The following is a 27668-nucleotide window of genomic DNA, read 5'->3' as shown; positions in this document are numbered from 1 at the left end:
TTCCTATGACTGATTCTCATTACCCCAAAATATCAATTCCTAAGTTGGCGAATTCTGTGCGAGTTCATGTTGAATCCAGAGGATCCTTAGTCAGAAAGATCAGGTAATGAGTTTAGCCAAAACCCAATGTACACGCACATGAAATGAAGAGCCCCGTTTAAGTGACATGACCGACCACAGTAATTCTAACTGATGGTAGAGCATCCGAAATGTATTCGGCGGATATTGGGTCGAATCGTGCATGGGTCACTTTTTATGTCATCAACGACAAAATAAATAAAATACGTATGGTGAGGTGAATCACAATGTAAACCGAATAAAACAGGTCATTACAAAAGCCAGGTAAGGCTGCCGTCCAATGGCATCAATGGCATCATGATGACCTGATGTAATATTATATCATATAGACCACTTTGTAATCTAATTGTTGCAGCAATAACTTGAACTGAACATACCTAACCTAAATTGTGCGTCGGCCTTGAATTTGAAGTTGTCGGAGATCATGAAGTTTATTGAAATGAGGTTATTTGTATTTTAGCTTTAGACTTACGAATTGCCGCAATGACCATGTATGCTCTTTTCCGTTTGTGAGCGTAAATCATTTGTTACATCATCAGTTTATTGCCAAGTATCGACATTTGGCATGTTTCTACCGCATCACGAAGCAAACTCCCTAAATGATTTTGTGAGAGGAACGACGACGAGAACTTGACTAAAAACGAACTGATATTTTTTGAAACTCAAGGAAACTGATCGTTCTCGTTATAAAATATCATCTATGGATCATTGATTTTGTATTTCGTTAATATGTTTTGATTATAATTTTCCTGCATAATGATATGGCTCTGTGTTAATGTTCTTCGTTATTTCTAGATTGTGAACACAAATGAATACTCTGTGGACGAGGTAAAAGGGAGCAGCAGTCAAAACTGAAGAAAGACATCGTGGATTTCTTCCCTGTATTTGACGCGATGAAGCTACCAATACCATCATCACGTGCTGAGGTTGTTGGAAAGCTAAATGACATGGGAAGTGTACAGAATGCGAAAGGGGTAAACCAAGAGTTTGCGCAAGGTATTCAAACGTTTCGACGTAAACTGAAGAGGATGATGAAACCAAAAAAAGCATGGCCACAAGTTGGAAATATGCATGGATCACGTAAGTGTAAATTGAAGATTAGTTTTCTATGTGTCGATTCAAATGTATTTTAATCCCCTTGGATAATGTCCATGGGGCTGAGGGTTTGAGTTCCGGCCTTCCATGAATTTGTTCGTGCGCCCGTCAATCTGTTCACGCAAATATCATAGACATGTCTGAGCGAATTCTAGTTTAAGTTTTAATTTGACTAAAAGGATAAAACAACATGACATACATATGCCCGTCCATTGTTTTGATGTGTTATGCATATCTTGTGCTAATATGCATAATTAGTGATTTTTTAAAAAGAACTTTGTTTCAAGAAAGACTTTGCAAATTTTGAACACACTTTGTACAGCTTCTGGCTACAGAGCGAGCAAAGACAGTACTGTGTGAATTAATCGTTAATTGCATATTTCTTCATTTTTTGTAATTAGCTTATACATTGAGATATTCTTTTGCTAATTGTATAAAGCCTCGTAAAGAAGTTCATCTCTTGGTGCCGTAATAGTGGCAAAAATACATTCAACAGTATCAAATCAATTGTTAATTTGCACATTTGATGAATTTTCTTATTTAGGGTGATATGTCTAAAACAATGCAGCAAATCTGATAAACTTTGGTACAGATGTATAACTCTCTCCTGTAATAGTGTACAAAGACATTGGACGTGTTAATGTCAATGTCATGTCAATTAATTGGGGTTTTTTTTTGCATATCTATGAATTTTCCTAATGCGTGTGCTGTGTTCAGAAATACTGCATCCAATTTGATGAAATGTGGTACAGATGTTGACCTCTCCGTACTTTATTTCGATGCAAGATGTTTATTCATGGCTAGTTTGCATATTAAATGAACTTTCATAATTAGTATGTTATGTTTAGAAACACTGCAGCTTATTCAATAAAACATGTATAGTGTGTTGACCTTACAGTATATCAGTATCATGGCAATTAAATGCAGCTTTTCATATTTAATGAATTTTCATAATTAGGATGATATATCCAGAAATATTTTATCAAGTGTTATAAAACGTGGTGCATATTTTGGTCTCACAGATTGTCATAGCGTGCCAAATCAATTGGCATCGTTGTGTAACTTAATTGCTAATTTGCATTTTAATATGATTTTCTAATGTGGGTGATATGTGAAGAAATAGTTCAACAAATCTGATGAAACTGGGTGAAAATGTTAAGCTGATATTGCTTTAACAGTGTACAATAAGGTTTTCAGTATCATGTTAATTCATTTCTAATTTTCATCTAGAATTATATTTCCTTATTAGGGTAATGTATCAGGAAATACTGCATCAAATTTAATGACACATAATGATTTTAGAGTGTTGTATTAGCGTTCAAAGACATGTAGTATTATCACGTCGCTTAATTGCTAATTCGTATTTAAATACTTTGCTTTTGTATTAGAATCGTATGTCCAGAAATACTACAGCGGAATCTGAAGCAACTTGCTACAGATCTTTCACTCACAGTGTTGTCATATAAAAAATTGTATTTAGAGTAATTAGTCGCTACTTTGCACATATAATTAGTTTTCGTATGTAAGAGTGAATGTCCAGAAGCAGTGCGTCTAATTTTATGTAACGTGGTACAGATGATTACCTGATATTACCAGATATGAACTGAAAATGCTCACGTGTTTCATACAGTTAAGTGTAAATTTGAACCTTTGCCACATGTTTGCAACTTCATTGAAAGTATTTTGATCAACATAATGAGCAATAATCACCGCCGATTAATTCTCAAAGGTCATGAAGTATACAAATATGTAATTAGCTGAAATAAAAATATTAAAGTTCTTTGACTGCTGTCATTGTATCACCATTTTATATAGCAAGTGTAATTACCGTTTGCCAAGTCCTTCAAGCCATATATGCCGAGCTGTGAAAGCTCATTAGATATGCAAATTGTAAATTAGCTGATATGCAAATGTGAAATGACTTTCGATATTGTTTTAACCAGGTATAATCATCAATGTTGTCATGTTTTGCCAACTTTGATCGAGTAAATCCCAGTATATATCCCTAATAAGCAAAGTTCATTAAATATGTAAATTAGGAATTGACTTAAGTAAAAATGCTTAATGATTGTCAATAATGTTGTATCATGGTATCTGCAATATATGTAGAGTGTTTGTCAACTTTGGTAAAGTCAATTCAGATATATATCTCTAATTAGGAAAGTTCATTAAACATGCAAATTAGGAATTGGCTGAAGAGAAAATGCTTGATGACTTTCAATAATATGTATTACAGTGTCTTAAATGTACATAGCAAGTTACATCAATTTTGATGAAGTCAATTCAGATGAATATCCCTAATTATGAAAATTCATTTAATATGCAAATTAGGAATTGGCTGAAGTAAAAATGTTTTTGACTTTCAATAATGTTATATCACAGTATCTTTGATGTCTATAGCAAGTTTCAATAACTAAAATCAAGTTAATTTAGACATATATCCCTAATGAGGAAAGTTCATTAAATATTAGCAACTATCTTTCATGTCACCCCTTAATGGTTCCCACTGCTGATATATCTTGGTGTGATCAACATTTGTAGCAAATCTCATCAAATTGTGTGTAGTCGTTTTAATGTATATCCGTTTTTTTCTAAAATCATTAATTATGCAAATGAGTAAAAAGTATGCAAGCCACACCCACCAAAAACTAATCAGTTCTTGCCATTTGCTAACTGAATATATGTACCAGATTTGATTCTGATCTGACAAGCCGTTTTTGAGATATTGGACCAACAGACAGACAGACAGACAGACAGACACACGGACACACAGACAGACAGACAGACATCGCTGCGACATATGCTCACGTGTGTAAACACGTGAGCAAAAAATGAGAAAACAGCAAGCAACATCCTATTGATTAGTTGCTAATTGACTTATTAAATGACTTTCCGTAATATTTTGTACATTTTCATCGTAATGGTATAGAGGAAAACCCATTTTCCTAGAATGTTTGCCCCTTAATCTGGAATAATTGTGTGTAAATATCTATCCCTAATTAATGACTGCACTTAAATATGATGTCTCTTGCTCGCGATGTTGATTATGCAAAGAATTAAGGAGGAGCTGCATGTTTCCAACAGTTTTTAAGAGGATTATTTCTCATCTAAGATAGCAAGAAAGCCTAATCATACTGTATATTTTCAAAAAGCAGAGAATCTAAAGCTTAGTATGGTAGCAATAGTTTACTTGAAGGATGAAGAAGACGTATATCTTGGGGTGAAAAATCACATTTTTTGGTATTAATGATAAATTAATTAAAGTTGACAACTTTGCAATTATCTGAAATGCAATATTTCACTAAAAGAAGAGTATGTTGTAGAAAAAAAAAACCGACTATTTCATTTTGTGTTATCTATCCAGGAGTTTGAAAGACTGACACAAAAAGTAACGAAAAACAAGATAAGCAAAACCAAAATGCCTCTTCTTAAAAAACTACAAATATATTGCCAAGAAAAAATTCGTTTTGTTATAAAGCATTTAAAGAACATTTGAAAATTACTGAAAATTTTACATAGACAGCTGGAGTTGAATCTTTAGAAATTTTGAAATTGTGAGAAAAGATAAATCAGGAAATCGAGCAATCTATAGACATTTTGCCTAAATAAGCACTTCTGTAACGAGCAAATTACGGGTGTTTGACAAGCTTTAAGGTCAACCCAACCAATATTAAATATCGGGTTAACAAGTTAATTAAAATTGAATGAACTGGTGCAAATAATAGATTTTTGAGCAAACTGCGCTGTGTTTGATGCACAGCTCCCATGACAGTCACGAAAGGCATTTGGCGGTATCAATAGCTGACTATGATAAGTCTCATGTGTGACATACACAGTGGCATTTTGTGTTCATATCTGGCCTTCTGATTTTTGGTATCCTTTCACAGATATGCCTCGACCAGTTTCTTGCAGATTACTTGAATTTTGACATTTCGAGAGCAGTACATAACATACCTAGTTCTCTCCAACTTGGTAAAAGGAACAAACCCTTTGCAATTTATTGATATCTAGCTGTTTACGATGCAATAAAATATATTCATCAATCGAGGATAGGTCTTCGGTATCTCCTTTTTCATATGCACTATATTGACTTCCAAGTGACAAGATATGACTCTGTCAATTGTCACTGTTTTTTGTACATTTTAACTTGTACGTGATGTGCCTATATAAGGCATATGTATGTATATATATATATATATATATATATATATATATATATAATGTTTGCATCACTAGCTGTAACCAGGTTGAGGCTCAATTTTAAGGTTTTGCCGCTTCATCAAACTGAGGCTCAATATTTGCTTTTTGAGTATGTATGTATGTATGTATGTATGTATGTATGTATGTATGTATGTATGTATGTACGTACGTATGTATGTATGTATGTATGCGGTGTGTGTTTATGCATTGTTATTGCGTATGCATAACATGCACTGCGTACGTATGATGAATGTTTATATGTAGTCTACATGTATGAATGAATACATTTTGGTATGAGTATGAGTGGATAAGGCAGTTCGTTCTTATGTAAACATGTTTAGAAAAAAATGACAGCACATCTGAATTGTCGGTGAAGCAATGTTGAAAATGAGCATCTAATGTGATTCGTTGATAATATCTCAACATCATTTTTTTAAAATATGCAGTACTATGTCATATCCATGCATAATTCTGAAAAATGATATCTTAATTTCTGTTACCTGATCGGGTCTTTATTTTTTGTCTCTCTCAAGATTTAGCAAAGTTCCTTCAAGAGTATATCTCAACAATAAATGATGAAAGGATACCTTGCATTGAGTCGCTTTGGGAGGATGTAGTCGAGTCATTGCTTGAAGCATCTGTGAATAAGGCAAATTCGGTCTATGAGAGAGAGTTTGGCTCTCTGTTTGCCAAAAATGTACCTTGCGATGAAATTGATATCCTTAAACACCATGACCGTGCCTTTTGTAAAGCAATGGATCTGTTCACCGAAGAAACACAACATATTACTGATGCATCTCTTCGAATCAAGCATCTCAGGAAGCTAAAGGTTAGTTTAAGATTGTTTACACAAAAGAACGACGACATGGAGACAAAAGTTTAGCCAAAAACCGTTGAGCAATTGCATATCCCAATTATGTCACCACCTCCCCTATGGCTACTCGTAGAAGTGACTGGCTTCAGGAGGAGGGCAGCATTTTATAAGGGGGTGCACGTACTGCCATAGTGGGGCGTGAGACTTTGCATGGCCCTGAAAGGCAGCATTGGGTCCCTTGGGGGATCCATCGCATATCGGGCAGTATGGATACCAGGCACCCTCTGCAGGCCTATGGCAGAAACCCACTGGAACTTTACTGAGATTTTAGTTGTCCAAACGTATCAAATAAGTTATAGTTCCCTTATTTTGTGAGCTGCTACCCTACACCAATGTTACATTTTTATTATTTTATTGTTTCTTATGGCAGAGCGTTGATGGGAGTTTTATAATGTGAACATGAGCATGGTACAAGAGGTATTAAAAACAGGCAGGATTATGACATTGACGGTACAGATATTTGAACCGGCGATGACTCATATGAGATAAAGCAAAGAGATGAGATAACAATCAAGAGGGAAGGCAGCAAATGCAGATAGGGTTACATACTGGGTAAAAATAGAGGGTGATTAGGCGAAACATTGTGTGGTGGCCTGCACGTATCAGCTGTCTTGGCCTTTGTCTCCGTGCCTCAATTCAATGTTAGCCATGATTATAGCAAAGCCATAATCACTCATTAACGTAAAAAATGACACTGAAACAAAGTTTTGGCCGAAATCTAAGGGTGACGGCACACTCTATGTGTCATCACCACCTCTTCACCTTAGGCCGCTCACATATTTTGAATAGCCACATGGGAGGGCAGCATGTTACCGGGGGATGCACGGTCTGCCACATCGGGGGTGTGGAAGCATCATAGCACCAAGAAAGTTGCTATAGGGTCTCTCACAGGATCCGAAAACACATAGGGCTGCCATAGCACGTCAATGACAGTACCCCTCCCCCAACATTGTGATCACACTGTAGACAAAGGAACTGCAGTGCTAATGTGCCATGTGGCCCCTGGAAGGGGCTTGTGAGAATTACCAAGTGCCACCAGGTGATATCCAGCTGAGTGAATTTAAAGCAGTACCTGTTCAAAGTTCCTGTATTACATTCCTAGGGTTGGCATTTGTGCACAGAACAGTGCTGATGAACTGCAAACAAAGCATCAAGTCTGGTACATGGACATAGTTATGGCGTCCACGTCTGGCACCAGGGCTTCTGATGCTCTATCAGTGAGCAATAAAAGTTATTATGCAATAGGGTTCTCTGTACCGTTGACATTGGCGATCATAACATGGAAATCCTCCTGCTGCCTCGTAAAGAGGCTTCTGGCAGGTTCCATGATGTCAGGCATCTTGTCGAGCCATTCTTCAGATATGTACAACAGTTTGATGGTCACAGTGTTACAGCACATGGCAGCCACAACAGCAGTGCCCCCAAATTTAACAAGTAATGAGCCTCAAAATTGAACAGAAATGAGTAAAGGGTACTTATGCTTTCACTCAATTGTGGCTGTCAATGAAATGAGCCAAGCTGTGAGCTGTGGCATGTTGATGGCCTTGCCGTGTGGCAGAGAGTGTAGCAATATTGGTTGGTGTCGTTGGTTTTAGATTTGTGATGTTCTGGTGATGTGATGGTCATTGGTTTGAGGTCGCTCACTTGAAAGGGGTTGAATGGCTCTTGCGTGGACATGTTGTGTTGTTGCTGGGTATAGGCCTAACTGTCAGTTGCATTACACACAGAGCATTTGTGTGGTCCTCCATTTTGGCTTGGAATCGTGTCGCAGGCCCAATTGAAAGGAGCGGCATACCTAGGTTAGACAGACGGCTGCTTGACTGCTTGGCTTTCCCAGTAGAATGGATAACTGGCACTGCTTAGGCATTTTGGCAATCGGTGTTAACATGGTAATATTGACCACAGGTGGAGCATGATGCACGGCGGATATATAGGTGTTGTTGAAATGCAGGAAGTCTTGCTTTGGGCTTGCTCACGTTGATTTCGTCCGGATAGCAGGCAGCGGTTCAGATTGAAGGCTTTATCATAGCCTTGCCAGACCTCCGGCTTGTATATTGCAGCTTTTAGAGTGAGGAGCGATGGTAGCTATCCAATGGGATCGCTACCGATTTTATTCTCACTTATATTTCCACTATCTCCCCACATAGCTTTAATCTACAACACCAATTTAATGTATTGCTGACGACACAAACATCTCAAAGCGTCAGCCATATCTGATATTGATATCCTTCAAGATGGTCTGGAACATGAAAATCACCATTTAACTACTTGGTTTCATTTCAATTCTCTCAAACCCAACTTTACGAAATATCAAGATATGCGCTTTTGTACTAGGAACAACTCAAGAAAATACCAAATCACATAAAATTTGTTTTTTTTTCCCCAAAGAAGGTATTGCAATCAAAGCATCTCCTTCTGCTACCTGTGTAGGTTTGAGACTTGAAAAAGAACTCAGCTGGTCCAATTATGTTGCCTACCTCCGTTGCCTAGATGTGGCTATCGTCTGACACAATTGGCGAATGTCAGACTTTGTATTCCAGAAAAGTTCGCAAGAATGTTATCTCAGCTACAGTTTTCTCCCTTTTAGACTAATGTGACACTGTCTAGGTTAAACATAGCGAGTGAAGGTGAATCTGTGCGGTGGTGTACACGGATCAGTGCTCTTGCCCTTAATCTTTGCATCCCTTTCCAACGTCAGCTATGAATATAGCAAAGCCATAATCCCTATTATAATTTTATATACTGTGTCATCGTAACTTCATTGGAACATGTTATTATTTAAAGTAGACTTCTCAATTGTTATAGCATTCATAGGACTAAAAATCGGAATCCCTATCTATTGCTATTATAATAGAGGGAATCAGTCAAGTGTGTGGAAATGTGAGTAATGCATTGATGGATATTAATGAAAATTAAATGGCCTTTCATTTCACCTACAGGACATTATCATTGCCTTTGAAAAGGACACTGTAACCATCACGGGGGGTATGTTGTCACGGAAAATCGCTGAGAATGAAGGAGCATCGGATCGTCATTGTCGGTCTGTTGCCAATGATGCCATCACGAAAATGACAAGGACATCTTACCATAAAGGTGAATATTCAAGTCATTTGGAGACATTAGGAAGACGATCGATAATACCATTAGCGACTACCAATTCAAAAGCTCGGGGTCCAAAAAAGTTCAATGTTCTGCGAGAACATCTCATAAAGTTGGTTATAATTTTAATAATATACAATCATTGTCAAAAGACAGTCATTTATAGACGGAGATCTGACCGTAGTGGCTCGTCCTATCCCGCCAGCAGTGGGCAAAACATGAAATGCCGATAAATATTTTACAAACTGTCACATATCCCAATAATTTAATGTTCTCTAATGCAACTACAAAGACATACGACAAATACAGTGAGTTTGTCATACTAAACACTGGCGTGCTGCCGGAATAAAAACACTGAAAGTTAAATGTTTGCTGTTCACTGATACGCCCAGATCTCCTCTACTATGTACAGCGTGCAATAAAGTATTAGTAGGATTGTTTACAAGATGCGGTTCTTTTTTGGCAATTGAAATTGAATCAAAGTTATGAACACTAAGACTATACAATGGAAGCTAAGCGCGTTTATTTTTTCATGGCATACCTGCAAGCACGATCATGTGTTATTTTCCGTGAATGCAGGTGGCAAAAGAAATAATCTATTTTTCATAAAACTATGCAAAAGAACATTTTTCCCAGAATAAAAAATAGATAGCAGAAGTAGACTTAGAGTGCTCTCCCCGTGGCCGAAATAATAAGGTTCTAGCTGATGTCTTGTCTGCTCGGGGAGGGTCTTTTATGTCATTTGTAAATAGGGTAAGAGAGACGTACTTAGGGAGCCGTCATTATTTACGACGTGGGGGGGGGTTCGAGGAATTGCTTTCGAAACTCCAAAATTTCGAGTAACCCCCCTGCCAACCATGACGTGTTTGAGTAACCCCCCCTCTGCTACAGAAAATTTGAGTGACCCCCCCCCCAAAAAAAAAAATTGGGAAAGTTAAATATCTATACAGTAAAATGGATTGCTGCTGCGACAGGCCCTGTACAGACCCTGATTAAACCCTGTGGTATAGTCTTTGTCGGAAGGAGGTTCCAATTGCTGTGGCAGGGCTGATGTACAGGTCTGTATCCAGTGCTCTGGTGACATGCAGTTATTCTGTAGGATTTTTTTTCAAGAGGGGGAAGATGTGGTGCGAAAGCACCACAAGAGATCCGCATAAGCGGTCGTGGGGGAGGTCAGGAGGGGGGTGTCCCCCTCCTGCCATTGGAGCTTTTGAAAAATAGAGATTAAAATGGTGTTATTTGGTGGCACTTGGGGAGTATTTTTTTCGTATAAAAAACTCAAAGGAAAATAAATCTGAGACAATATTCCAAAACTTATATTTCAGTTCACTGATTTCAACTATATTTTTTGAAACCGAAAAAATAGCGACAGACATACATTTATTCACATTTATTGTTATTTTCCTGCAATAAAAGATGGGTTTGTTGTCAAGGCATTCAACTGGTTTTAACTTTATAGCATTAGAATAAGCTTGCTGTACACATTTTCCCCTATCGGTAACCTATACAATGTAGAATATAGAAAGCAGACGTTTCTCATTAATGATCAGGCAAGTATATCAATCTTTAATCAGGAAATACTGAAAAATGTACTCAGTACTAGCCTCTAACATAAGGCTTGCCACGTCGAATAGCTGATCATTCTCGTCTGAAGATCACAATAACGTGAAACACAAAGTGTAATGAGATTTTAGTTTCTACTTGAAACCACCTGTATTATGATTATATATATATAATATATATATATATATATATATAATATATATATATATATATATATATATATATATATATTATATATATATAATATATATTATTATGTGTATGTATGTGTGTGTGTGTACACAAATACCGGGTATGAATATACATATCTTTACTATTATTGTTGTATTAATTCGTAACTCCACTAAATGCTTCAATACATGTCAACAAAATTGAGTAGCCCCCCTTTCTTGTTCTCCACTTTTGAGCAACCCCCCCCCTTGTAGCTTTCGATTTTTTGAGTGACCCCCCTCAGATTCCTCCGACCCACCGGCCATAAATATGACGGCTCCTTAATTAAAAACATTTAAACATATTTATCTAAACAGGGAATAGAAATAAAGTAACCAAACGTCAACAGGCCAAAATATTTTGCAAACCTTTCAAAGGGGTGTTTTGTGTCATCAGTGTATATCCATGGGGCACTGCATAGTCTCTAGCAAAGTGGGTGATGATAAACAATCTCTATCTTAGAACTTGTGAGAAATTAGATATTTTAACAGGGAAGAGACTAGACCAGAAACTGTCTCTACAGAGTCGAGGGTCACTAGCACAATACCAAATTCTTGCAAATGTTTCTAAAGTAGGGTATTTCCCATGATACACCAACTTATACGGAGGTTATGAATTACAAACGATTGAAAAGGAGCGATAAAGTCAATGCTCATTTGGGAAACTATGCCCAGAATTGTTTTCGAAAAAAAATGGAATTGCATTGAGTGGAGTGGGAACGGGAATGTATCTCTAAGGCCAAGCCTGAATTATATGGAAAGAAGTCAAAAAAACCTTTATTTCCCTTTCCGTTGATCATGTCTCCGCTTAGTTCTGTTAGGCTATGCTGAGCAGAATTGGTAAGAAAACATTCTCAAAACTATGAAGAAAAACATTCTACCTGGGAGTGACAGATATGTGGATATCCTCTGTTCAAGTGAGAGAAAGAAGCCTTGAATCTGATCCAAATATTAGACTACATAAGTGAAAAACTTTTCACATTGGAAAATTGTACGTAAAAAAACGTATTTCATAAACACGCACCTGGTCATTTTGCACATATATCAAATGAACACGGACTGTTGAGAAATTTGGTGAAACAGGATGTTTGTAGAGCAGGTCAGTGTTTGCATTTAAGACCTGCAATATTAGTTTTTTTTTAAACTCTGAAACAAGCCATCCGTTGCCATAGCCTACTTTGAAAGGAACGCCTTTGTATACTTTTCATATCGCATATTGACAGGTATACCTAAGTTATTCTAACTGGTTAGGCCTTAAAACATTGTGTGCATTAGTCGGCGTAAAAGGCTGAAAGAAGGAAAAAAAGACACAATGGCAACTAAGAAAAGCAATGGTGTCTAGCACGAAAACAATGCCTCTGGATGAAGTGGGCGATTCTCGTTGAAGTAGAAACGTTGATGATGACTACCATAAGAGCCATTTAAGTACTTTATGACGGTAATTCCAGAAGTTTCTACAGTGCATTTTCATGTGTCGACTTCAAGACAGGGGGGAATACGTATTAGAGATTTATGTACGTAGACTATAATGTCTTCGTGTTTTATGAGCCGAGTCTTATGCATCAGATCACACATAAAATATACTGATTTTTTTCCATAAGTCATTAAAAGGCACTGGTTCATCATTGTTCTAGATGATTACACCTCATCAAACGACCTGAAACAGTACAACGATCAAATGACTAAAGTTATAGCAAAAAATTTACGAATGCTAATATTTCTTATATACTTCGCAACCAAAACCATACAAGGAGGCGGTTATCAAAGATTATACTATGGGGTTGAAAACATCGAAGAGGTTGCATTAATAAGAATAAGCAAAGGCCATTCATTTCTGTATCGAAATTCCCAAAGGGTTTCACACTCAATAATAGTGAGAAGTGCAGCACTAATTGTAAATATCTGCATTTAATAGACGCTTTTTTGGCACGCAGAGAGTACTGAGGTATAGAATTTAAGAAGCTGGATTCAAATGATATGTCGATGGCCACAAACTGGCTGCGGAATAAGTTAAAAGCTATGGAATAAATAGATCAAAAAATGAGTTCCTGGCTGAAGACACTTAATTTCGCAGTATGGTGTACAATAGCCAATTGTGGAGTTGCTATTAATGGTTAACTAACGTTTGGACAGTACTTAAACAACTATGATCATGTTGCTCTATTAATATTCAGTATAGGTTAGATGCATTTTGCAACAGATAGAGCTGGCACTGTCAGATGGCAAACCGATCAATCCCCTTGAGAATTTTGTACTTCGTCGAGGAGTATAACACAAACATGTAAAGAGTGAAGCTTAAGAAACGTCTCGGTTACATGAGGCAAATGGTTTCGAGAGACAGCTCACGTATTAAAAAGCGACGGACACGGCATGGTAATATAAACATGATTGAAACTAATTTTAGGATAATTGGATGGTGAAGTAATGTCGATTTAAATCTACAAATGTAAACTTATCTGCTTTTCTATTTAATTACACACTTGTTTTTTATGAGTAATTTTTATTATTGCAACATTCATCTATTTGGCACCTAACAATTTTTGAGAAATTAAAAAAATGAAAATCTAATTATCCCAAATTATTTCCGATCGTGTTAATAATGTTTGATACATTACTGTTAGTCTGAGGCTTTGCGCGTAAACACAGGGGCTTTGGAATTTAGCACATTTAGTCTTCAGGCTAGTTGTATTGAAAAAGTGTGTGTGTGTATCTATGTATGTGTCTATGTATGTATGCATGCATGCGTGTAAATGTATTTCTGTATGGTTTAGTGTTTGTGTATTGGTAGAGTTTCAAGTAATAATCACTGTTATTATTAATCGATGCTACTTTTAACACTTTGTTTTCGTTTTCCTTCATTTTAAATGAATAAATGATTGTAATCTGGTTCTACTGTTCAATTTTCCTCAGATGTCTTACTATGGTTTCTACTTCTTTATCAGGAAATAAAAATGTTTTTTCTTGATGAAAACCTACTGAAAAATCTGGCTGACAAGCTTTATAGCGACGTAGCACCGACAGAAAAAGAAGATGAGGAAGGATATTTAAGAAAGGTAAATTAAGCTATTTTTTAACTCAAGAAAGTGATATATTATAAATTATATCATACCATTATATTGATGGAGCAAATACAACGATCTCATTGTCGAGATGCCGAAAGAACCGTGGTATATTCGCGATATATCACGGCTAGCAAACGCGTGAGCTGTAAGCTTGAGTAAAAAAATCCGTTTTTGACGTTCCTAGCCGTACTTTGAAAGTACTATTATGATATAATAGCAATAAATGACAACTACCGACGGTATACCACTCAATTTTGACAAGTTCACTGCATATATGCACTCGGCTATCGTCATGCATATAAGTCGTGAACTTGTCAAAATCTCGTGGTTATACCATCGCTGGGTGTGCTTTATTGCTTAAATATACAATATCTTAGTACAGTACATGTATAATTTGTTTAATCCTATTTATAGGGGTTTTCATGTTTTCAAGTTTAAGTTCAGTGACCCCTTTAACGTAACCAGTTTCGAAACTTGTAGGTAATACACATACACACAAAACCCATATATATATGTTATATATATATATATATATATATATATATATATATATATATATATATGTGTGTGTGTGTGTGTGTGTGTGTGTGTGTGTGTAGGTGTGTGTAGGTGTGTGTAGGTGTGTGTGTGTGGGTGTGTTAGTGTTTAGTGTGTGTAGGTGTGTATGTGTGGTGTGTGTGATGGTGTGTGTGGTGGTGTGTAGGTGTCTGTGTGTGTAAGTGTAAATACATAAAACTTGGCCATTGACAAGCGACACTTCACATTTTAGCAAAAAAACTGCCCTCGCCCACTAAAACAATCATACATACATACATACATACATACATACATACATACATACATACATACATACATACATACATGTATGTCACCCTCATTTGAGAAAAAGATTTTCTTTAACATCAGATGAGGTTGTACGTTAACTATGGTGAAGAACGACAAAGAAAGGTTTTAAAAAGAATGGAAGATTTAATGCAGGAAGGAGCACGTTGATTGAAAAATGGCATGGTGAAGTCAAAAAGGTAAGACATACAAAAATTAGGAGAAAAATACGTACTTCCGTGGTCAATAGACCATATATATATATATATATATATATATATATATATATATATATATATATATATATATATATATATATATATACAAATGTATACAATGTGCCCTCCCGGTCATTACCATAATGGCTTTATGGAAACCTCTGAACTTGCTGAGACCAGACTTTGCGTCCACTCCTTGACAATTTATCAACGGCCAAACCTTTAATGTCAAATGCAATGCGTAGTGGATATAACTTTATGATCGAGCTTGGGAAGCTCACTCCTCACTTCTCCTCCTTGCGCTGCACTCCTCCCTGCACCTGCTGTGTGTGCTGAAAGCCGGGACTCTACGGTGTAAGACTGTGGTCCCACCATTGAGCAGAGTGACTGAACTACGAGAGAAGCACTGGGTGTGCATACACTTGGCCAGTTGTACCTGAACAGAGACAATCTCGACATCCTACGGAACTGCCGTACAAGGCTTGAATTGCGGGACCTCTGGTGCTAGGACAAACAACTGTGTACATGTGCTACGGGAAAGGACTTGAACGGGATCTGTGTTGAAGTTACCGGATCAAGGAATTGTATGCTCGACTGGACAGTGAACACGGCAGACGGACGCTTACTTAACCCGGGCAACTGTAGAGCTCATAAACTGTACTACACATTACTTCCCTACCCCCCCTTTTACGCAAAGGAGTCAGATAAGTTTTTCTTATTATTGTAACTTAATATTTCTTTTATATTTAATTAGAATAAATAGGAGAGTTACTATATTTTTCTGTGTGTGTCTGGATTACTGTTGCATGGACATAACTGGTAGCATTGATCACATTAAGAGTTCTGTCTCCCCACTTACCCACGGCCAGTCGAAACCAAGGCCTTCCAAATTATTAACTCGTCCCGAAAATAATAGAAATAATAATAATAATAATAATATATATATATATATATATATATATATATATATATATATATATATATATAATATATATATATATAATAGTATATATCGTAAAGGGTTAACCGGTTCTGTTGTTCACCTTTTCCAAGACTCGCAAAAGACAATTTTACATTTATTTATTTTCATGAGGAAGAAACCCCTCAATGTTTCTGTGTTCAAGTAACCAGTGTTCAAATTTTAAATTTATCATCAACTTCGTAAGAGAATGTTTCTTTTCGCTTATGTTTTTGCCCAACCACTCACAAATGCATTGCATGTTTGTAGCGATACAGGAGACATGACTCAACATAGTGTCCATAAACACCGACAATGTATGTCGCAACTCAATTGAGACGAGTAAGTCAGCGGCATGTACTGAAAAGTATGTCAACTGCAGCCGTGGTGACAATAATTCGAGGAAAATGACACTTCAGTTTCAGCAGATGAAGGACGATAGACAGTGCCAACATAGGTGTATCACGCACATGACTTGCAGAACTTCAGAAATATTACTATGAGCGTAGTCGCAATCGTGTGCAATAAATGGCTGTATCAGTGACACCTGCTACAGAGAGTTTGCAAACCTTCTCCCGAAGAGGATTATCTACGCCATCAACAGATTATTCTCCGCCACAAGGAACACACGTATATTAAAAAATAAGGCTGTAATTTCATCTATAAACGTTCGCAACAGCCTATTTGGTGCTCAACGCGATAACAGCGCTAACATTCCTTCGAACGATGACGTTGAAGATGTCACATGCGCTTAACAAAAACCCGTAGAATGTTGGTGGCATCAAAGAGGGCACTACGCGTGACCAAACTGAGAGATACGTATTGAAAAGTAATATTCAGATTACAAAGATAAGGGTTATTTCTGGTAGTGCAAGGGAGCTGTTTCAGTTAAAATAAATGCGTCCTTTAATCACGTTGAACTACTTCTTGCCAGAAACTCCTCGCCACCAAATGTGTTTTGTGGGCAGTGGTTAGAAGAACAAATATCATAATCTGAGAAAATGAAACTGAACAGTGAGAACAGAACGGGCCAGAAAAGATCAAGACCGTGCAATTAATGATACTAAGGCAATTAAATGATTTAATTGCCTTGAGTTTGCTGTTGCTTGACGTCTTCTCAATGTTCAACAAACATTTTTATTACGTTCCATACGTTGGAATGTCTGTGGTATTATGTTCACAGTTCCTCACCTGAGAAAAATGCCACACACCATGCAATTTTTTAAACACCTTTGATACATTTTCCTCTCATTTGAATCACCGATACAGTGTAGATGAACGTTCTTCAGATTTTTCGTTACGCGAACACAGGTTGGGTAGCCTCTCTCATTAGAAATATCCTAGCACCAGCTATTCATTAACTTGACCTCGACGATGGCCGTATGATTGGTTTGAGATTGACTGAGATAATTGCAAAGAATTGAACAAAAGTATAGTCATTTTTCATGTGTATTTCCTCTTGTCAATTACACCTTAGATTCATAAGTTGATTTATCACTACTTCCGAGGGCCTTTACTCTACTTACTCACTTACTGGTGATACTTCTAGGTGATTTTATGTTGGTATATTTTGGCCGCATTTTCAAGGATCTCTTACCTCGACCTCGAGAAGTCACTTTTACTATTAAAATATTCCTGTAATTTTTGCCAACAAATAAGGTAAATTTGGTTACTGGTCTGCTCGAAACGTGAATCCGTCTTTTTTCAGTAGACTGAACATGTCGACCATCGACTCTGTCCTCATTCCACGCCATCTTTTTGATTTTTTGAAAAGTTGCAAAGCTTTAGATGACGATGCCTGAAATCTTTCAAATCGATATCCAGCTTTTTGTTCACTCAGCTTTTCTATCTTGAGGAGTAGAAAATCTGTTCAGTCTAACATTCGTTTTGTGTGGTCAAATCTTGACTCTACCACCAACATTAACAATGTGTTGTACACTAAATCTCCAGAAGAAAAATGAGAAAGTCCTGCTTTTACTGAAAAAAACATTATGCCCAGTTTGATATTGATTGCTACTCGACTTCTGAAAATACTACTATATTGCAGAAAAAACAGTTACGGAAGTCTTCCCACCTTAAAGGTAATCGATCAAACAGTACCCGAGCCAGTCTCTGTCCTCAATGCTTTGCGAATCACTTTAGAACGCTTTACAACAACAACAAAAAACGACGACGACGACGACGACGACAATAACGACATCTAATTCGTTGAAATTTCATTTCTCCGTGGTATTCCATTTGTAAACGTTCAAGTTGTTATACAGTGCAATGAGCAAATGATTTAAAGTCCACGCCTTTCATCTTTGTTTTGCTGACGATTGCGTCTGTTTCGCTTTGCCACTACCATCAATATGATCTGCCTCATTACGCACGATCGCTCGTGGTTATTGAATACATGAAACCAATCAATATTCCAAGGTGTCCACCCTTAACCACACGCAGAGACACTGCAAAGGCAAATTTTATTAACCTGAGAACATCTCAACTCCTTAAGGAAGGTAGTGCAATCATATTAAAATATTCATGTTTCACATGTTAAATTACAGGTTCAATAGCAGTAGTTTTTTCCACTCAACAGAACCGATATGAACTGAAAATGCTCACGTGTTTTCATTATATATTGCATTTATGTGCAAGTTTGAACCTTTGCTACATGCTTTGCTACATTTAAAGTGTTATGATCAACACAATGAATTTCACCACAGATCAATTCTAAAGGTCATTAAGTATTCAATATGTAATTAGCTGAAATAAAAATAATTAATTTCTTTGAGTACTGTCATTGTATCACAATATAGCATGTGTAATTACCTTTGGTCAAGTCCTTCAAGCTCTATATGCCAAACCGTGAAAGCTTGTTAGCTATTTATGCAAATTATGAATTAGCTGACATGAAAATGCAAAATGACTTTCAATACTGTTATAACCTGGTATAATGATCAATGTACACAGCATGTTTCGCCAAATTTTATCAAGTAAATGCCAGTATATATCCCTAATTTGGAAGGTTCATTAAATATGCATATTGGGAATTGGCTGAAAAAAATGTCAAATGACTTTCAATAATCTTGTATCATAGTATCTTTAATGTACATAGCAAGTTTTGCCAACTTTGGTCAAGTCAAAACAGATAAATATCGCTAATAAATGCGGGATATCGGACCGCAGGCGGGCGAAGATTGCATTATAAGCGCGCCAACCCAAACTCACTGCATGGACATCACATTTACGAAATCGAAGTCCAAAGTCAACTACGTCATTGTTAGAATAAGAGAGGTTTTCCATCACACGGGAGCATACCACCACAAATTTTGCACAGATGGCGTTGCACTGGCATTGAAAAAGGGTGCATGGGAGCATGGGAACGCGGGCAGTTTCCCTCGCTATGGGTAGGAAATGCATTGAGCAAGACACACTTCCGGGTTCGCAAAAAAACGAGGATCCCATTTACGGGGCGCTCAAATATAACTATTTGCTGTGATACATAGCAGAGGCGTATATGTTTGTGATGCTGAGAATAACATCAGTAAATAAATGACGGGTTTTAAAAGTTGACGTTTTTTTGCGATGAAACAGACTTCTGAAGGTAGCTCGCTTGGGGAACACGTCATCCCGGCCGCTGTCCGCTTTGACCCCAGTAATTCACACTGGTTTTGGTCGGCCCCAGGTACCCAAGTCACTTCGACCCCGTCACACTTTTGCCTACATGTCCACGGAGACGATTCAACATGTTCCACAACAAAGCCAAGACAAAAATTGAAAATATCAATAAAATGGCTTCACAAAGGCTGAAATACACGATACTCGATGAAGTATGAAGTTTATGAAATGAATCAAAATTGACAACACAAGTGTTTGTCTCGGGTAATACCACTTGAAGTTGAACTATTCTACAGACTGTTTTTTCCATACAGTGCAGTATTTGTCAGTGACAAATTAATCTTGCAATACATTTTTGCGATGAGCTGGAAATTTGATTAATATCGAGTTAATGTACATAAATATTCCGTTATTTACTGGGACACGTTTATTTTCTCGATCCGCTATCTGCGGACTACGTGCTGAAGTACATTGACTGTTCATGTCAACGATCGTTTCTCCCTCTGCAGAGTTTCTGTATCCCGTTCAACACGCTGTACCTCGATCACACGATAGTGACGCTATGTAGCTGTGCAGTATTGAAACTTATCATAAAATGGCCACCTCGTCTAACAGTAACACGTATTGTCGGGATTATCGTACGGAAAAAAGACTGCAAAAGTAAGACTTATGAATCTTCATCAGAATTGAACACATCATGATTGTACACGAGTATCAACCGTGAATGCACGTTGAGCTCGGCAGTTACACAAGCATGGTACGCTACATGCATAGCCCTACGAGTATGGCGACAGTGTCCGGCTTTGGCTACGCCGCCTGCCGGAGGTGGGAGGCGGCGTAGCCAAAGCCGGACACTCTCGTCATACTCGTAGGGCTAGCTACATGCACTGCCGCGATGCCGATCGTATGCATTCCAAGGCCTATCCCGGAATTTGTTTCACAAACAACCTCAAAGGAGAGCAAACATACTTCTATGGACAATGACGAACACGTTTCTTGGCGAAGCAAAATCAAAACAGTGCAGAAGTACATGAAGTAGGTCATGGCCTTGGACTCTGTGCACGAACCTGATTGGACACTTCAATACCTTTGACCCAAAGTTATTATTCATCAGCACTTCCATGCCATGAGGCTAGGTAGAGAACGTAGCCCTGCGTACGATGCTGTGTGTTCCGCTACAGCTAATAGCCCCGCTCACCACAGCCCTGCAAAGACCCGTACGTAGAGTTGGTGACTTCAAATCCATTTTTGGACTTGACGTAAAAGCCAAATTACTGCCGAAATTCAGCGTTCTTGGGCCCAAGTCGTATCCCTGCCTACCTCAGCTACTCGATCGCTTCCAAAAATGCCAGTCTTTTATTCTTTTTTCGTAAATAACCGTCGATGTCGGCAACTCTCTCGCTAGCCCTGCGTACGTACGCAGTGTACGCTGTGCATCCTGTGTGCGTTCCTAACACACAGCGTACACTGCGTACGTACGCAGGGCTAGCGAGAGAGTTGCCGACATCGACGGTTATTTACGAAAAAAGAATAAAAGACTGGCATTTTTGGAAGCGATCGAGTAGCTGAGGTAGGCAGGGATACGACTTGGGCCCAAGAACGCTGAATTTCGGCAGTAATTTGGCTTTTTACGTCAAGTCCAAAAATGGATTTGAAGTCACCAACTCTACGTACGGGTCTTTGCAGGGCTGTGGTGAGCGGGGCTATTAGCTGTAGCGGAACACACAGCATCGTACGCAGGGCTGTAAGAACGTAGTGCTACTCATTTCTGGCGATCGAGCAGCGAGGGAACAATCAATTACCAAGGATAAAGCTAATTTGCTAAACGATATTTTATCTTGAATAGTGAGTTGAATGAGTAATAAAATATCATATTTTTAATGTTCAATACGAGGTTGAAACACGGAGGGACCGTGGTTGAAACCAGAGCTATCCAGCTGTAGCCAACCTGGACAAGCACATTTCACAGCGCCCTCAAACAGTCGATTGTTTTCACTTGTCATACGCGGCGTAACAGAAAAATTAAAACTTTCATAACTTCATTAATATCCAAGCCACGCCCACCAAAACCTTTTCAGTTCTAGCCATTTGAATTCTGAAGATGTCTACCAAATTTGACTGAAATACGTTCAGCCGTTTTTGAGAAAATGGACCAACAGACAGACAGACAGACACACAGACAGACAGACGGACAGACAGACAGACATCGCTGCAACATATGCTCACGTGTTCACACGTGAGCAAAAAATGCAGACACATACATACACACATGCTGTAATGATAGAAAGAAATGGTGAAGTCAGAGATTTTTTTAAAAATAACATTTTAAACTAACTAAGGTGAGTGATAAAGTACAAACTAAACGTTTACTGGTTACTTATCTCAGCTGGGATGGCAAAACCTCCCTGATTAGTCTAGATGTAGACCGACAAGTCCTTATTAGCTTGCAGGCTTGAGTTTGATCCATGCAAATGCTCACTAAGCACGTGTAAAGGAATTGGAAAGTCCCAAATGCCTTAAAGTAAACGCTGACGTGATCCCTAACAGTCTGCCTGAAAATCTGTACCATTCCGTATTTATACTAAGTGATTATTTCCAGACGATATCAGAATAATATAGAATCCCTATTGATAACATTGCTGTTTTAAAGCAAGCTCCACTTGAAAAACATGAATTTATAAATACTTATGACATGTCAAATTGAATTCAAGGTCCTGGAGGAGAATGAGCTCAAACACATGATCTACAGATGATCTTCAGAATATTCTAGACTAATACTCAGGTCAATGGTGGGAGAATGAGCTATATAAAAACACATGTACGACAATAAACAAGGTGATCAGTTAGTGTAATTTCCTTAGCAGTCCTGCAGAGTCTAGGTAGAGCACCCTTGCCTTAATACATCAAATTAATAATAGTTGTAAATAAGCGTGAAATCAAACGTCGTGTCTTCTTATTACATATAAGCTATATTACATTAACAGTATTTAAATCAAAATTATATGAAATTGTATTAAATTAACTATATTAAATTACAGTAATTTACATCTATTATACTCTATTCCTGTAACATTACAGGTCAGCCTAGTGTTAGATGTCCACGTAATAATTTAGGTTTTAACTCGCAAAATAGGCTCAAGCTGAAAACCGAAAATGTTACCCGTTTCACTTGATATCAAGCATACGTATCCTGCATAATGATCACCACTTCAGATCCGGGCTGTTGAGTAATAGTTAGGACCTTCAATGCATATCTGATTTGAACTTCACTTTTGAACAATTTTTGTGAAGATATGTTTGCTTGAATTAAAATGAAGACTGCTGTGAATAATGGCTTTGGTAATATGAGGATTCATAAGGACCGTAGAAATCATAACAATGAGCCTGAATTTTATCAAAAACACCACTTAAGGGTGCCACACAAAAAAATCAGTAGGCAAGCTGACATTGATCTAATAAAGAGAATTCCTGTCGCTTAATATTTTAATATAGGAAAACCTTAGTTCAACACAACTCTGCACGTGGTGGCGAATGGTATATTCATTCGTGGTATTGTGCCATATGGTCACTCTTTCTCAGAAGAAATATTTGACAACTATACGAAAGGTGGCGCCGCACCTAGCACAGCGTCTTTTGCTCAAAATCACGTATTGGATAGATTTATTCCATTTTAAGTAATTTTTAAGCCACAATTAAGACAGAAGCCGAAGCAGGGATAAAGAAGTGTAAATTTACTCAATTTCTGCAAATCAACTAGATATTTCCGAATTTTACGATTTCCAATCTTTAACTCCGTTCTAGCTCGTCAAAGTTTCTGAAATTATCATATGTGTGTTTTTTAAATACTCTCTAGCAAAACTACTAAATGTTTTGGCAATAATTTACTTGCTTTTTTTGAATTGGAGGCATCATGGGTTTTCGCATCATGATTTCCAAACTTTTAAAGTGACATTCTTGTAACCCCTACCATTTGAGAATGAGGATACATGATGCGAACTAAAAGTAGTTTTTTCTCCATATACCCTTGTTTTAAGTAAAATATTGAATTTCAGATAATAATATCAAGATTCCTTGTTATCTTTGATGAGAAATATTCCCTTCTTAAGTAGGTTTACACCTTATTGGGCAATGTCTTTGACTTCAAATGTCATTTTACTGTTAGCACTCTATCAACGTTAGGGTATCAGTATTAGTCGATGATTTTAGCCGTTTATATGTTTGCCTGAATACGGCAACAAACATAAGAGCCATGACCTGAATAAACTTAATATATTGTGTGAACATATATCCTGACCAAAACGATCACTTCGTTTGAGATGTTTGAATAAGAATGTTTTTTTCTGTCTATTTAAATAAAGGCTGAAATGTGCAAATTACTAATCGAAAGAAATCAAATATCAGGAACAACTTATATCTAAGATATGTTGCAAGAATGTTAAGGCAGGTTCGCTGTAACTTATGAACTTGGATTAAACAAGGTTGTATTATTTCAAGAGATACTGGGATAACTAAAATTCGATTAGCTTGTTTATTTTACAAAATTATCACAGATATGATAAGAGAAATATCGTCAGATATAGGAAGGTGAATAAACAATCGTAAAATTTATCATTCTAAATAAGCACATAATTTTTACAAAGCCGTAATACAATTAACATCAATTATCGATTGCGTTTAGGTGAGTTTTCCTTCAGTCATGTTCTTCGTAGGAATCTGAAGACCTACCCTGAGTTAGTTTGTAAGCTCGATTCTAGTGCTTAAGAATGGTATCAACATTTTAGTTATTTTGAGCAGAACTTCCCCAAATTTAATAACGAAGTACACTGCAATTTCAAAAGTCCGAGACCTACCTAAACATACGTGCATATGTAGTTTTGTTCGCTGATTTCTTCTACTTATGTGTTTTTCTGCTCATTTGTTTGTTTGATTAATTTTTGTCTGAAAGTGTTATAATGAATCTATTGAAATGACATTTGTGAACATTTAAGGCGCAGGAGGATATATACATGCAGCATTGAACTACAACTAAAAAGATATTACATTCTCTTTTTCAAAATGTTGGAACGATGGAAAACGAACGATAAATGAATGTTTTCTCCTTCACCAAAAGAAAAAGATTTTACCGGTGAAAAAAACTCTTATGATGAAATGATTTTACATTTCAAAAATGAATAATGTCCCTCAATCAGAGGACAGTCTTAACTTATAAACGGTGGACTATTTTACCCATTGTGGAATTTATTTTAGGAAATCGATTTTCCCTATGAAAATTGTGTACCCATTCTGACGAGCGCCAATGTTACGATTATATTACCGCCGTTTACTCAAAGAATGTTCACACTTCTTGGAGCTTTTGCAAATATTCAATTGGAGAAAAACATTCTGCCGACACATCCTCTTGAATTGAGTGTTTTAATTCAGATACAGCATTTTTCCTAGCGCACAAAAAACGCAGGCAATGACGACATTGTTTGCATCGACCATACAAAATAAACAACTAAAACAACTAAAATATTAAGACTGATTCACTGCTTGCGAATTAAGCGTAAAATGACACATAAAATAGCAAATACAGTGTACCCCGGAGATCGACTCCCTTCTCTACTTTGCAGCTCACACTAAACCCACGCCAGGTTCATTAAAGCCAAACATGCAAACAAAGAAACAAAATGAATAATGTGTCGTACAATAGTGTTGTTATGGAAATTATAATAATATATTGTTACTAGAAACGAAACTGGCGTGTATTCAAGATCATTTTTTGACTGAGCTGAAGGTTACGTCATTGTAAAAAGGTTGTTATATATATGTGTCCACATTCTAAAGATTAAATCTGTCCTGTTTTTGTGATGACAGTCTATCTGACAGGAAAGCTATTTCACACACAAACGTTTTTCAGAGGATCTTCCCCGTGGATTTTGTATTCCAACCACTTGCAACTGTAATCGATCCGATGGAGACTGATTCACGAACAACCAGACAGTCCTGCGAACAAGATTAGGCAAACGGTATTTTACACGCACAGTTGACAGGTAATTCCTTAACTTGTTCTTAAGGCTTAACGTCATGTAAGAGGTCAAGAGCAATTGTGTAAGCATTTTCATCTTTTTATACAGTTCCATTTAGGACAAGACTAAGTCAACATTATACTAAATACGCCCAACAAAATAGTATAAAATAAAACTGAATATATCGTTCAGAATCAGAAAAGCAAAATTACAACTCTACAGGAAATCTTTCGCACTTTTATAAAACACTACTGGCATTATACTTACCATTGAATATTAACTTTAAAACTTCTTCACCTCAATTGGAAGGCACATAGTTCTTCGATACCAAACTTGAGGGTGTGTCTCAAAGTTTTATATTCGATACTAAAGAAGTAAAATACACATACATGTAAGCACGGTAAAAGACCAACCTCATTTTCATGGTAGTTAGAGCTGATTATAATATAATACGAATAGTACGTCTTCACCAATATACTGTCTCCAAGCTCAAGCAATGAATCAGAAGAACGTTGCAATGTATTTTGGGTGTGACGCTGTCAATGAAAATCCATACGTGTGTTGTCACATTCAACAAAGCACGGCAGATCTAATCATATACTTTGTATCATAGCCCGGGTTACACGAGAAAATACCATATTATCTTTCACTCAAAACTATTATAAAGAATTGCTGATGAATGCCATTGCAGTGCTGAGGCACGAATTGTAAAAATTTAATAGGGACGTACTTCTCTGCTTTGAGTATTATGTCGCTGCCTCAACCATTTAAAATTCATGTGTGAATGTTTGATACAAAAATAAGCAAATATTTGCGTTATGGAAAGACAAGAAATTGGGGATCAACAACATTTGATTAAGGAGATATCTCCCAGTATGCACAACTCTGACAAACAGAAAAATATATAAATCAAAGCATGTATAACCATGTAACAATGCTTTGCGCTGCACAATGGTAAAAATAACAAACTCAACGAGGTGAATAAACTTTTCATGTACCATGCAATGGAATTAAGATGCTATCAACACTGTTTTCCTGCAATGCATATATACATCATTGTATTCCAGAATGACCTCAACGGATCACACAAACAATCGAAACTAGCATAGTCCATATTTTATATGTCATCAAAATTTGCAAGAAAATCGGCATTACTGAATCGAGGGAGTATGCCGTAAGTAGATACTTTGTCTACTAATTAAATTGGCCAAGATATTTCTGTCTTGAACCATCATCCTGCTGGTTACCACAAATTTTTGAGCAACCGCGGCTCGAATATTAAACCTTTCTCCGTTAATATCTTCACTCAAGACAAATAGCATTCAGAATATTGAAGGAAAAAGTGCAAGCCGTTGATTTTGGTATTTCCTGTAACATCTATAAAAGCCATTGAAAAAACAGTATAGTATAAGTACAGTTCAGATAAATACAGGTGTATTACACAACTGTATACTATAGGAATACAGCAATGTAAGTGCACCTATATCAATGAATATTTCATATGTAATACCACATGACTGCAAGTATGTTCGGCTAGCCTGACTAACAAAGTAACATTGACATATATATGACATAGTCTTTCCTCGTTGTGGGAACACATTTTCAAAACAAAGCCAATAAAATTTAATGTTCAAAAGTGCCAGAATCAACAGTGTGATATTCGATATATTCACCTAAAAAAAGTCAGTTGACAAAATAGTGTTTATTATTTAAACTAAGCTCAAAACCTTAAATTATTTTAATATCATGTTGTTGTTACTGACGGGTGATGTACACTGTATTTTGGTCAATGTGGAATGTGTTAAGAGCAGATAATTGGACTTTGATTCTATACCCTTGAAGGACCTTTTTGTGGAATTTGGTCCGAATAAAGTTGTGTCGA

The 27668-nt window shown here is 37.0% G+C and overlaps 1 protein-coding gene and 1 long non-coding RNA gene across 2 annotated transcripts in view; both read left to right on the top strand.

Moving 5' to 3' along the window:
- LOC139127410 (uncharacterized) overlaps window positions 1–9579 on the top strand; it is a 29959-nt gene extending 20380 nt beyond the window's left edge. Inside the window, exons 4-6 of the mRNA XM_070693331.1 lie at window positions 874–1158; window positions 5907–6202; window positions 9187–9579. Coding sequence (XP_070549432.1) covers window positions 972–1158; window positions 5907–6202; window positions 9187–9579 — 876 coding nt within the window. The 5' untranslated portion in view covers window positions 874–971. The remainder of the gene's footprint in view (window positions 1–873; window positions 1159–5906; window positions 6203–9186) is intronic.
- A 4485-nt stretch (window positions 9580–14064) lies between these two features.
- The window catches only part of LOC139129562 (uncharacterized), a 39887-nt gene continuing 26283 nt past the window's right edge, over window positions 14065–27668 (top strand). The window contains exons 1-2 of the long non-coding RNA XR_011551614.1: window positions 14065–14171; window positions 15087–15202. This is a non-coding gene — a long non-coding RNA (uncharacterized lncRNA). The remainder of the gene's footprint in view (window positions 14172–15086; window positions 15203–27668) is intronic.

This window comes from Ptychodera flava, chromosome 3, assembly GCF_041260155.1.
Source record: "Ptychodera flava strain L36383 chromosome 3, AS_Pfla_20210202, whole genome shotgun sequence".
Lineage (NCBI taxonomy): Eukaryota > Metazoa > Hemichordata > Enteropneusta > Ptychoderidae > Ptychodera > Ptychodera flava.
The sequence above is the reverse complement of the archived record's forward strand: the minus strand, read 5'-3'. Positions and strand labels throughout refer to the sequence as shown.